Below are 14,362 nucleotides of genomic sequence, written 5' to 3'. Positions count from 1 at the left end.
CTATGAATAGTGAACATTTTCTACAAGTAAATGAGGAGGCAAAAGAGCATGTGACACTAATAATTCAATATGTTTATTTTATATAAAATCTTATTCGTTTGGCACAATGTAAGAAAAAACATTGCTTTAATAAATAGAAAAACAACACATAGAAAGGCACATTTTATAAGATTTCTATAAACAAATGGGTTTTATTTTTGACACCTCAATAGTGTTAGCTTTGATTGTTTAGTATGTAATGAATTTACACACCTAGAAATTTATTGTAACTAACTTTTTCTGCCTTTATAAACTGTACTCTGTACACAAATACATGTCTGTCTTGTAACTGCATGTTGGTAGTGTTCTAGAAATTTTAAAAATATTATTAACTGATTCAACAAACATATTGATTTCCTATGATGTGTCAAGTCTTGAGATAGGTTCTGGAAAAATTAAACATGGTGAAGATATGCCCTCAAGGAATTTAAAGTTTAAAGGAGAGACACACCAGTTAATTAATCATTAAAGTACAATACTGTAAAAGCTTTTGATAGTGACAGGAGGGAGCCAAATGCCTAGACAGATAAGGATAGGTACTTGGTGAAACATCACCTCCAAGCCAATGACAGTTTAAAGCCTGAAAGCCAAGCTATAAGTTAAATCCTCAGACCAGATTGAGAACTTGTCTTCCTGTTTGGCAGTGCTTTCCTCTGATTGATCCCCACCCTTCACCTATTTTACATACACCTACCCTTTCCTAATTGGTTTTCCACACTCTTGTACCCACCTTCGAGTCTTGTCTTCATTTTAACTTTTGCATACTCACAAACCAATCAGCGCACACTCCCCATCCTGTGTCTATAAAAACCCCAGACTCAGTCAGTAGAAGACGAGATGGCCTGACTTTGGGGAAGAGACAGCCTGCCTTCAGGTTGTACAGGAAGACAACCTGTCCTACTTATACCCTCTCAAGCTCCCCTCTCCTCTGAGACCTGTTTTCATCACTCAATAAAATTATCCACCTTCATGACCCTTCAGTCATCTGCATGATCTCATTCTTCTTGGACACCAGACAAGAGCTTGGTACCCTCTGAGTATGGGTACCCAGAAAGGCTGTCCAGCCAGCCCTTTGCCCTCCCTGGGCAGAGGGCAGCCAACCATGTGACGAGGCAAGGGGCCAGCTGAGCTGCTAACACACTGCTGTCCATGAATAGTGGAACTAAAGGAGCACTGTAACATCCCCTCTGGGGCTTCAATGTCACATACACACTCAACTGGGTGCCACCATGTTCCCCACAAGGCAACACACGTGGTCTGGCTGGGGGGGCTGTGTGGAGCTTTCTCCTGTTTCGGCATGTGGAGTGGCCAGAGAGGTCCTGCACTTACTGGCTCACATGCTCCCTCCCCCAAAGGCTTGAGCATAGTGGACCGAGTAGATGGGGCACCCCTCCCACAAGTCTGGCAAATGGGCTGAGAAAAATCCTGCATCACTTCCACATTTATGCCAGAAATATGTACAAGGGATGACAAGTTGTGGATACATAACATTGCTTTCTCATTTCTATTGACAACTTTTAGTTTTGTTCTGCATGATTTATAAGAGGGTCTCCAGCATATGAAGCCTCAGTTGCCCACAACAATTATGTGCTCATTAAACCACTCCCTTCCCTGCTTTATCTTCCACTCCCTTGCAATAATTCCTGGAATCTGGGATGACCTCTCAAATAAACTTCTTGTGAGAAAATCATTGTCTCAGACTTTTTTTTTTTTTTTTTTAAGAACTCAAGCTAAGACACATAGTAAATTCCATCCCCTGGTAACTATTGTTTACCTAAGTCTGAGCATGCATGTGACTGGAATATTGGCGTTCAGACCCTTTCTTTGGAATTGATGCTGAGAGAAGAGACCTTCTCTTTCTGCCAGATGTTTTCAATTGGTACAGTCAACGACCATGTTCTCTTCATGTGGAGATGATCTGCATATAGTAGGATAGAAGTGTTTGGGAAAGAAGGAATCCTGGAGGAACTTACAGTTCTTACTTCAATTTTGTGAACTGCCTGATACCCCTCTCAGCCGGGTTACCAATAAATCTCACTTCTTAACTAAGTTCATGTTTTTGTTTATATTGTTTATGGCCAGTAGAGTAATGGCTACGACATAGCGTGAAGGCAAAGAGTTAATTTGAGTGGGAAAGGTTGAATAAACTGGTTTCAACTTCAAGCTGGTAGAAATAAAATAAAAATTTTATCACTTGAGCGCCAGGCACAACAACTCACACTTGTAATCCCAGCACTTTGGGAGACTAAGGCAGGAGGATTACTTGAGGCCAAGAGCTCCAGACCAGCTTGGTCAACATATCTATCTCTACAAATTATTTTTTAAAAACTTGCGGTGCATGGTGGTTCATTTCTGCAGTCCTAACTGCTCAGAACTCTAAAGCAGGAGGGATCATTAGAGCCCAGGAGTTTAAGGTTACAGTGAGAACTTCATCTTGGGCAACAGAGCAGGACTTTGTCTCTAATAAAATAATAATAATAATAATAATAATAAAACCCACAAAACCACATGAAGATTAAGAAGATAAAGAGGACTTCAGATGAAATGCATGAGAGTGTGTGTATTTGTAGCATACAGTAGAATTATTATGTTAGCATGTGTGTGTCTAGCCTAGAAATATGTCAAGAATTAAATAATTTCTTCTAATGGTCTTTTTATGAATGGTTCTTTTTGTTTCTTCTTTGAATTACTCTATTTCTCAGTTTATAGGCAAAAAATTACCCTATCAAATGCTTCTTAATTTAATCTAAAGAGCTTAGTTTCTAAAACAGCCACTTTGTATGTCTTCAAGGTGAAAGAAGCAGACGTTTCTTTAAATGACAGGATTAAAATGTGGCAAAGATACCTTGCAAGGAGCTGTAGTGAAAGCAGAATCAGATCATTTACATGTGCTATTGATTTACAATTGTGATCCTAAGCTTGATGGAATTGTAGTATCAGGGGAGACAGGTAGTGGCATTTAAATGTGTCTATTACTCCAGTATATATACTATCATTATGTTAATTCTACATTACCTAAGGTATACAAGTACAAATACCAAATAAATGTGTCATTTGACAAAATAGTTTGTATAAATTAGAAATTACTCCTGTTGACAATTAAAAACAGGTACCCATGTTGTAGCACATACCTATTAAGGTTAATAGCTGTAGAAATTTGAATTTAGAAAATTCCTTAAAGAAAATACATACATAATTAAACAAAACATGTTAAATATTTATTACATTCTAAAATATTAGCTTTTCTTTTTTTTAAGTTCACTTTAAAAATAGGTGTTAAAAAATCTTATTAGGGACTATTGGAAATATTAGTTCTATATATTCATATTTCATAGTTTTTAAAGTTAAATTTGAAGAATTACTTATATTGGTTAATTATTTTAGAAAATGTTAATATTTGAATACAAATATTTTTCAATAAAATAATATTTTTTTAAAAATCTGACTTGCTAAGAGAAACTTCTTAAGTGTTTTTTGTTTTCTTTTTATCAAGTTTTTAAATCCAGAGAAATTAGATTATTTAATTAAGAATAAATAGAAATAAGACATTTAATACTTTTGAAAGAAAAACATTTTTAAGTAAGCTTTTATTTAAAAATATATTATTTTTAACTACCTTGTTTGAATTCATGCTATGATATACACTAGTTTTTTCCCTGTTTACATTCATTTCAAATTACTCCAATTAATACCGGTTCTGAAGTGGAGATTGTTAAAATATAGTCCTGAACAATAAAATGTTATGTAAAATGGTTTTTTTAATGAAAATTTCATTATTGTACTCTGTTCCAAACATTACCTTCTAGAGCACAAACTGCAAAAAGGCTGAATTTGTTAGAAAGGAAAAATATTAATTAATTTTAAAAATTAATACCTATAATCCAGATTGATTTAGATCTTACATTTCTGCAGTAGGCTTTAAAATTTAATTTTGTATATTTTCGAAGAACAAGTGCAGAAGTATAAAAATATCATTTACTAACCATTCATGTGTATTTGTTATCATACACAGATGAGACAGTGTAAGAAAAGGATCAAGGCAGTATCCATTTGAGAATGCTTCACTTTTAATGCATGTGAAGATCCTCACTGAAGTTAAGAAAGTAGGGTCAACCGAATAGTTCTGAGTAGGAATAAAGAACAAGGGGACAACATAAAATTAGTAATACTAAACTTTCTTTTTGGATAGTTTCTTACCTGTAACTTCATATATTCAAAACAAGAACCTTTCACAGAAATGAACAGCAACTTCTAACACCAAGGATTATAGAATATGTAGTTTGGGATTAAGTATACAGTCATGTATTGCTTAAAAAAGGGGATATATCCTGAGAAATGTATCACTAGGCAATTTTGTTGTGTGAACAACATAGAGTGTCCTGACACAAACCTAGATGAGATACCCTACGCGTTTACAGGTCCGTTATAATCTTTAAAGATCATTGTCGTTAAAAATGTGGTCTGTCATTGACCAAAATGTTGTTATGCAGCACATGACTGTATGCACACTTCACTCTTAAAATCCCTAAAACATAAGCTCTCTCAGCAAAGCTTTGCTTTATTTTGAATGCAATCCACAGATACTTTATTTTTTCTCCCAGTGTCTACTGCATTTCGGCAATCTCATTTCCTCAACCCATTGACATATGTTGCCAGTTGGTAACAAAACTCCATCTCAGAAATGTCAAACTTAATGAATACGACAAAATCACGGGAAACAAGGTTATCCTGTGAGCTACCCAAGTCCTGGGCCTTGAGTGTTCTAATTCATCAGCACAGCTGAAATCACGGAGGCTCACTCACACTTCTTTAGAGCCAGTCAGTGCCCCTGAGTTCCACTGCCTCAAAAGAACATTTCTAAGAATCACTTTAGTGTCAAAATGCCCTGCCTCCCAGAGAAAACTAACCAGGCTTAAAGTAGGAATGGTGAAATGCACTCAACTTTTTAAATTTTTAACTTGTGAAAAATCTAACCTCAATCAAATACTTAAAGAATTAAACATCTTGCATGTTGGAACAATTACAACTTGCTCACCTAAAGTGAGGAGAGCCGTATTAACTTGGAAGTAATTCATTTTAACTTTGTTTCTAATGCTGAGGATACAACATCTAGTGTATGAACGAACTACAAACGTGTAACTTCAGAGATTCATTTACAGGCTCTGAGAATTGAGTAAGAAAAATACAGCATATTAAAAATATTGTTTGTCATGAAGACTACCGGGTCTGCTAGCCACATAAGTACTGTAGCTTACTTACAATTAGTGTTTCATAGTATGTGATCATTCCATCTTTTAAATATTTACCTATCGTTGTTATGTTTTAAATAAATTTCTTTTAGCTATCATGTAGTTTCTTCTGTTATTTAGTCTGCCTCTACCTTCAAATTGGAGATTTTAAAAATCATATTTAATATAATTTTTGATATGTATGGCTATAAATACACCATCTAGCTATTTGGTTTTTATTTGTTATATCTGTACTTTGTTTAATTTTCTTTTTTGTTTTCTTTTTGATTATGTAACTTTTAGTTTTCCATATTATATCCTACCAAAGAGGCAGCCAGATTTCATAAGGTGTAACACCAAGCTCCCTGTTAAATTGCAACGGGAGGCAAGTTTGGAGTTTGATCCAATGGTAGACACCACAGAGAATGGCATTGACTGTGGCATGGTATGATATGAAAAGATGAAGTAGGTCAGAAATTCCATGTTCTATCATGGGAATCTGAGTGACGAAATACCGAGGGAATTTTTCATTGAACAGTTGATGCTGAAGCTGAAATATCATAATATAGACAGAGACCAAGAAAACTGTGCTATATCATTTGCATGGCAACATTACAAGTGATTTGAAACTGAACATGTTGCGATATTTGTGATAGAAAGAGAAGAAAAGGTGATATGAGAAGGATAAAGGACAGGTACTATGAAAGGAAGACAGCCATTCCTGGATAGCTAGACTATGCTTCCCTTTAAATGCTTCTTAGTTCCAATTCCAGTCTATGTGTATGCCAACAATGAATACAGTTTCCTTAAAATAACTTGAATGACACTTTGTTCCTCAAACTAAATTAGCCTGATTGCATATTGACATTTAGAATATTGTATGATGTGGCTGAACTTATTTAGTGCTTAGTAATATCACTGAAAAAGCAAAATAAAGGGAAATCTTGTTTCTTACATGTTTGAATTAGTACAGAAAAAATATGAACAAGAAAAATAGTTTTAAGCATATACTTTATTATACTTAGTCAATATATAACCATAGCATTGTTTAACTGTTTATTATAAATATTAATATATTTCATTGTATTGTAAAAAGTGATTACATGCAGCTTTCTTCTGACACAAATGAGTTGAAATAATTACAACTGCCTCTTTTATCAGCCTGTATAATTTTCTTTCACATTTTTTTTAATATAACTGGCGTGTGTTTAAATGGATGACTGATTATGTAGCTATGAATCAAAATAATTTGTTTTCTTTGAATCACTTGCATCTAAAAAGCAATTAAATAATTTGCCTCATCTGCTAACTGCCTTGAATAAATTTGATCATTGAAGCTCAATTTTACTTTAAGATTGGTCATCACATTAATTCATTTGCTTTCTGGATCATTTCAGTTCTTCTTGTTCAAACATTTAAATACTTTAAAACAACAGCAACATTAGCAACATCTCTACCTTCTCAGAGGATTTAGTAGACTATTCCTCCCTAGAATCTTTCATTCAAACTGATTAATCTAGAAACTGGTATGTTTTTATGCACACATTATGTGAAATGGAGTTTTATGAGAAGCTTGAGATTCTTTTCTTTTTTTTTTAACCTCCATTATGAATGTATTCTTTAGACTACCACTGATTCTGATTTTTTTACTCTATAACAAGGATTGCTCATCCATACTCATCTCATACTCTTTGCAGAATTTGAAGGTAAACATTGTGAAATTGATGTGAAAGAGTGCCTCTTCCTTTCCTGCCAGGATTATGGTGACTGTGAAGATATGGTCAACAATTTCAGGTACAGAAAACTAAAAAGTATCTAGATACATGTTTGTGTGTCTAGATGTATATAGGTATAGAATTTTAATTGGTGAATTAAGCAACATTTATACTTATTAAAAACTTGCCACACTACAATTAGTTGAAACATTCATTTTATACATCTATGCTAATGGAGTTACTCAATTTTTTGTTTAAAAGGTGTATTTGCAGACCTGGGTTTTCTGGATCTCTGTGTGAAATTGAAATTAATGAATGTTCCTCTGAACCTTGCAAAAATAATGGGACATGTGTGGATCTGACAAACAGGTGAGAAGCTACTTTTTATTAAATTAATTATTTGACATGTGTAATTCAGCAAATAATAAAGTGAGCACACATGTGCCCATTATATAACTAAGGCAGCAGATCACTACTGATACATTTGTGCTTGTACCAGTACATCCTCATTTCTCCCATCCAATCACTTATGTCAAAAATCTCAGATTTTTATTTACCACTCTTGCTGTTAGTTTATAGTACTATTTATATGTGTGCCTGAACAAAATGCTCTTTAGTTTCCATGTTAATATAAGCAAAACAATATTGTGTATAGTCTCTGGAAATTGTTGAACATATTTTCTCATTCCTGTTGACGCATGAATCTGTTGCTCATTTTTAACTTTTATAGAATATTTCATATTAAATATATGCCAAAATTTATTTTTCTACTGATTATAGATATTTGGACTATTTGCTTCTCTTGTCTTACCTACAATGATATTAAAGTTTTCAAATATTTCTCTAAATACACAAGTCCTAGTATATCCGAGGTTACATACATAGAAGTAGAATTGTTGAACCATTGGGTAAACATGGTCACATTTGCTAAATCACATCTATATATTTTTTTCATTTCTTTTGAAAAATACAATTTTTGTACTCTTAGCAGGGAATAAATGTTTTTACTGGCCTTTTCAGAATGTTCCATCTTAAGCTTTATGTAAAGTTATATCTTATTGTAGTCTCACTGCATTCTTATAATAATATGAAGTTTAACAATTTTATGTACATTTTGAGATGTTTAATTTGGCTTTTCTAGAAATGCCTAATTATGGCATCTGCCTATATATGTATTTATTTACTTTAAGTTCTAGGATACACGGGCAGAATGTGCAGGTTTGTTACATAGGTATACACGTGCCATGGTGGTTTGCTGTAACCAACAACCCGTCAACTACATTAGATATTTCTCCTAATGCTATCCCCTTGCCCCTCAACAGGACCCAGTGTGTGCTGTTCCCCTCCCTGTGTCCATATGTTCTCATTGTGCAACTCCCACTTATAAGTGAGAACATGCAGTACTTGGTTTTCTGTTCTTGTGTTAGTTTGCTGAGAATGATGGTTTCCAGCTTCATCCATGTCCCTGCAAAGGACATTAACTCATTCTTTTTTTTATAGCTGCATAATATTTCACGGTGTATATGTGCCACATTTCCTTTTTTATCCAGTATAACATCGATGGGCATTTCAGTTCATTCCAAGTCTTTGCTATTGTGAATAGTGCTGCAATAAACATACATGTTCATGTGTCTGTGTAGTAGAATGATTTATAATCCTTTGGGTATATACCCAGTAATTGATTGCTGGCTCAAATGGTATTTTTAGTTCTAAATCCTTGAGGAATCACCACACTGTCTTCCACAATGGTTGAACTAATTTACACTCCCACCAACAGTGTAAAAGCATTCCTATTTCTCCACATTTTCTCCAGCATCTCTCCAGCATCTGTTGTTTCCTGACTTTTTAATGATCACCATTCTAACTTGCATGAGATGGCATCTCATTGTGGTTTTGATTTGCATTTCTCTAATGACTAGTGATGATGAGCTTTTTTTCATGTTTGTTGGCTGCATAAATGTCTTCTTTTGAAAAGTGTCTGTTTATATCCTTCACCCACTTTTTGATGGGATTTTTTTTTTCTTGTAAATTTGTTTAAGTTTCTTGTAGATTATGGATATTGGCCATTTCTCAGATAGATACATTGCAAAATTTTCTCCCATTCTGCAGGTTGCCTGTTCACTCTGATGATTTTTATATATATATTTATTTATTTATCTATTTATTATTATTATTTTATTTTATTTTATTTTTCCTGTGCAGAAATTCTTTAGTTTAATTAGATCCCATTTGTCAATTTTGACTTTTGTTGCCATTGCTTTTGTTGTTTTAGTCATGAAGTCTTTGCCCATGCCTATGTCCTGAATGGTATTGCCTAGGTTTTCTTCTAGAGTTTTTATGATTTTAGGTCTTACATTTTAATCTTTAATCCATCTTGGGTTAATTTTTGTATAAGGTGTAAGGAAGGTGTCCATTTTCAGAGTTCTGCATATGGCTAGCCAGTTTTCCCAGCACCATTTATTACATAGGGAATCCTTTCCCCATGGCTTGTTTTTGTCAGGTTTGTCAAAGATCAGATGGGTATAGATGTGTGACATTATTTCTGAGGCTTCTGTTCTGTTCCATTGATCTATATATCTGTTTTGGTACCAGTATCATGCTGTTTTGGTTACTGTAGCCTTGTAGTATAGTTTGAAGTCAGGTAGCATGTTGCCTCCAGCTTGGATCTTTTGCTTAGGATTGTCTGGGGTATACGGGCTCTTTTTTGGTTCCATATGAAATTTAAAGTATTTTGTTGTTGTTGTTGTTGTTTTGTTTTGTTTTCCAATAATGGAAGAAAGTCAATGGTAGCTTGATTGGAATAGCATTGAATCTATAAATTACTCTGGGCAGTATGGCCATTTTCACCATATTGATTCTTCCTATCCATGAGCATGGAATTTTTTTTTTTTTCATTTTTCTGTGTTTCCTTTCTTATTTCCTTGAGCAGAAGTTTGTAGTTCCCCTTGAAGAGGTTCTTCACATCACTTGTAAGTTGTATTCCTAGGTATTTTATTCTCTTTGTAGCAATTATGAATGAGAGTTTATTCATGATTTGGTTCTCTGTCTATTAATGTTTGTCTATTAATGTCTATTATAATAGCAATGTTTGTGATTTTTGCACGTTGATTTAGTATCTTGAGATTTTGCTAAAGTTGCTCATCAGCTTAAGGAGTTTTTGGGCTGAGACAATGGGGTTTTCTAAATATACAATCATGTCGTTTGCAAACAGAGATAACTTGGCTTTCTCTCTTCCTATTTGAATACCCTTTATTTCTTTCTCTTGCCTGATTTTGTTATTTACCCAGTAGTCATTCAGGAGCAGGTTGTTCAGTTTCCATGTAGTTGTGCCGTTTTGAGTAAGTTTCTTAATCCTGAGTTCTAATTTGTTGCACTGTGGTCTGAGAGACTGTTTGTTATGATTTTTGTTCTTTTGCATTTGCTGAGGAGTGTTTTACTTCCAATTATGTGGTCAATTTTAGAATAAGTGCTACTGGTGCTGAGAAGAATATATTTTCTGTTGATCTGGGGTTGAGAGTTCTGTAGATATCTATAAGGTCCACTTGGTCTAGAGCTGAGTTCAAGTCTTGAATGTCCTTCTTAATTTTCTGTCTCGTTGATCTGTCTAATATTGACAGTTAGGTGTTAAAGTCTCCCACTGTCACTGTGTGGGAGTCTCTTTGTAAGTCTGTAAGTACTTGCTTTATGAATCTGGGTGCTCCTGTATTGGGTGCATATATATTTAGTATAGGTGGCTCTTGTTGTTACATTGATCCCTTTACCATTATGTAATGCCATCCTTTGTCTTTTTGATTTTTGTTGGTTAATGTCTGTTTTATCAGAGACTATGATTGCAACACCTGATTTTTTTTTCTTTCCATTTGTTGGTAAATATTCAACCATCCCTTTATTTTGAGCTTATATGTATCTTTGCATATGAGATGCATCTCCTGAATACAGCAGCACACTGATGGTTCTTGACTCTTTATACAATTTGCCTGTCTGTGCTTTTCAATTGGGACATTTAGCCCATTTACATATAAGGTTAATTTTGTTATGTGTGAATATGATCCTGTTATTATGATGTTAGCTGGTTATTTTGCCCATTAGTTAATGCAGTTTCTTCATAGTGTCGATGGTCTTTACATTTTGGTTTGTTTTTGCAGAGGCTGGTACCCGTTTTTCCTTTCCATATTTAGTGCTTCCTTCAGGAGCTCTTGTAAGTCAGGCCTGGTGGTGACAGAATCCCCCAGCATTTTCTTGACTGTAATGGATTTTATTTCTCCTTCACTTATGAACCTTAGTTTGGCTGGATATGAAATTTTGGGTTGAAAATTCTTTTCTTTAAGAATGTTAAATATTGGTCCCCACTCTCTTCTGGCTTGTAGGTTTTCTGCAGAGAGATCCACTGTTAGTCTGATGGGCTTCCCTTTGTGGATAACCTGACCTTTCCCTCTGGCTGCCCTTAAGATTTTTTCTTTCACTTCAGCCTTGGAGAACCTGATGATTATTTGTCTTGGGGTTGCTTTTCTCGAGAAGTATCTTTGTGGTGTTCTCTGTATTTCCTGAATTTGAATGTTGGCTTGTCTTGCTAGGTGGGGAAGTTCTCCTGGATAATATCCTGAAGTATGTTTTCCAATTTAGTTCAATTCTCCCTGTCACTTTCAGGTACACCAATCAAACGTAGGTTTAGTCCTTTCACATAATCCCATATTTCTTGTAGGCTTTGTTTGTTCCTTTTCATTATTTATTCTACAATCTTGTCTTCTTACATTATTTCATTAAGTTGATTTTCAGTCTCTGATATCCTTTCTTCCACTTGATCTATTCAGCTATTGATACTTGTGTATGCTTCACAAAGTTCTCGTGCTGTGTTTTGCAGCTTCATCAGGTCATTTATGTTCTTCTCTAAACTGGTTATTCCTCTAACATTTTATCAAGGTTCTTAGCTTCCTTGCATTGGGTTAGAACATGCTTTTTTAGCTCGGAGGAGTTTGTTATTACCCACCTTCTAAAGCCTACTTCTGTCAATTCGTCAAACTCATTCTCCATCCAGTTTTGTTCCCTTACTGGTGAGGAATTGTCATCCTTTGGAGGAGAAGAGGCATTCTGGTTTTTAAAATTTTCAACCTTTTTGTGCTGGTTTTTCCACATCTTTGTGGATTTATCTACCTTTGGTCTTGGCTGTTGGTGACCTTTTGAGAGAGTTTCTGCATGGCCATCTTTTCTGTTGATGTTGATGCTATTGCTTTCTGTCTGTTAGATTTCCTTGTAACAGTCAGGACCCTCTTCTGCAGGTCTGCTGGAGTTTGCTGGAGGTCCACTCCAGACCCTGTTTGCCTGGGTATCACCAGTGGAGGCTGCAGAAAAGCAAATATTGCTTTCTGCCCATTCCTCTGGAACTTCATCCCAGAGGGGTACCCGCCAGATGCCAACCAGAGCTCTCCTGTATAAGGTGTCTGTCAACCCCTGTTGGGCCCTGGACCTACTTGAGGCAGTCTGTTCTTTAGGAGAGCTTGAGCACTGTGCTGGGTGATGCGCTGCTCTTTTCAGAGCTGGCAAGCAGGAACGTTTAAGTCTGCTAAAGCTGCTCCAGCAACCGTCCCTTCCCTCAGTTGCTCTGTCCCAGGGATATGGGACTTTTATTCATAAGCCCCTGACTGGGGCTACTGCCTTTCTTTCAGAGATGCCCTGCCCAGAGAAGAGTTTTCTAGAGAGGCAATCTGGCTACAGTGGCTTTGAAGTGCTATGGTGGGCTCCCCTCAGTCCAAACTTCCTGGTGGGCTTTGTTCACACTGTGAGGGGAAAACTCCCTACTCAAGCCTCAGTAATGGCCCCTCCCCCAACTAAGCTCCAGCATCCCAGGTGGACTTCAGACTGCTGTGGTGGCAGTGCAAATTTCAAGCCAGTGGATCTTAGGTTGCTGGGCTCTGTAGGGGTGGGATCTGCTGAGGAAGACCACTTGACTCCCTGACTTCAGTCCCCTTTCCGTGGGAATGAAGGGCTCTGTCTTGCTGGCGTTTCAGGTGCCACTGGGATACGGAAAAAAAAAAAAAAAGAAAAAAAACTCCTGCAGCTAGCTTGGTGTCTGCCCAAATGTCCACCCAGTTTTTTCCTTGAAACCCAGGGTCCTTTTGGTGTAGGCACCTGAGGGAACCTCCTGGTCTGTGGGTTTCAATGACCGTGAGAAAAGCATAGTGTTTGCACCAGATAGCACTGTCCCTCACAGCAAAGTCCCTCCAGGCTTCCCTTGGTTAGGGGAGGGAGGCCCCTGACCCCTTGCACTTCCCAGGTGAGGCAATACCCCACCCTGCTTCTGCTTGCCTTCTGTGGTCTGCACCCACTATCTAACCAGTCCCAAGGAGATGAACTAGGTACCTCAATTGGAAATGCAGAAATCATCTGCCTTCTGCTTTCGTCTCTCTGGGAGACGCAGACCTGAGCAATTCCTATTCTGCCATCTTGCTGAGTCAGCATCTGCTCTTTAATGTTTTTTCTTCTTATTGCTTTGTAAGAATCCTTATATATGATTTTTTAAATGTCTTTCTTAGTTGTATTTATTGAATATAAGTTCTTATTGAAAGAGACACTTCACCTTTATAGGTTATATGTACTAAAACTTAATTTTAATATATTTGAATTAATCTATTACTTAGTATATGGTTTGCAAGTTTCATCTTATTTAACTTTTCTTTACACTAGGATGAAAGGATTTTTTTCCCTATATTTCCTTTTAAAATAATTAAAATGTTCTTTATATGTAGATGCATCAGGCATATTGTATGTATGAGTATGGGTGTAAAGTATTCTTATCTCATTCTTTACACACTTAAAAAACAAACGTAGATTCTTAAGTTTATTTTTTTATATAAATAAGCCATGTCTGTTACATGTTAAGTTCATCATTTACTCACTGATCTGTAGTGCCTTCTTGGTTGCAGATCATGTTTCCACATATGGATATGTCTATTTCTCTATTTCTGTCCTGTTGCTTTAGTTCAGTTACTCATCCATGTGCTAGTATCATGAATCTTAATTACTTACCTTTGAAATATCTCAATACTGGTAGGGCTACTTAATCTTCAGGTAGCTTTAGATATTGTGGCAATTTCTTCTGTTACAATCAACTTGTATTTTTTTTTTTTATTAGTATTATACTTTAAGTTCTAGGGTACATGTGCATAACGTGCAGGTTTGTTACACATGTATACTTGTGCCATGTTGGTGTGCTGCACCATCAACTCGTCAGCACCCATCAACTCATCATTAACATCAGGTATAAGTCCCAATGCAATCCCCGGTGTGTGATGTTCCCCTTCCCAAGTCCAAGTAATCTCATTGTTCAGTTCCCACCTATGAGTGAGAACATGCAGTGTTTGGTTTTCTGTTCTTCGGATAATT

General features: G+C 35.9%; 1 protein-coding gene across 1 annotated transcript in view; it reads left to right on the top strand.

Moving 5' to 3' along the window:
• EYS (eyes shut homolog (Drosophila)) overlaps positions 1-14,362 on the top strand; it is a 2,114,515-nt gene that overhangs the window by 913,149 nt on the left and 1,187,004 nt on the right. Inside the window, exons 16-17 of the mRNA XM_025382342.1 lie at positions 6,965-7,061; positions 7,244-7,351. Coding sequence (XP_025238127.1) covers positions 6,965-7,061; positions 7,244-7,351 — 205 coding nt within the window. The remainder of the gene's footprint in view (positions 1-6,964; positions 7,062-7,243; positions 7,352-14,362) is intronic.

This window comes from Theropithecus gelada, chromosome 4, assembly GCF_003255815.1.
Source record: "Theropithecus gelada isolate Dixy chromosome 4, Tgel_1.0, whole genome shotgun sequence".
NCBI classification, from domain to species: domain Eukaryota; kingdom Metazoa; phylum Chordata; class Mammalia; order Primates; family Cercopithecidae; genus Theropithecus; species Theropithecus gelada.
Note: the sequence above shows the minus strand (reverse complement) of the source record. Positions and strands in the feature narration are given on the sequence as shown.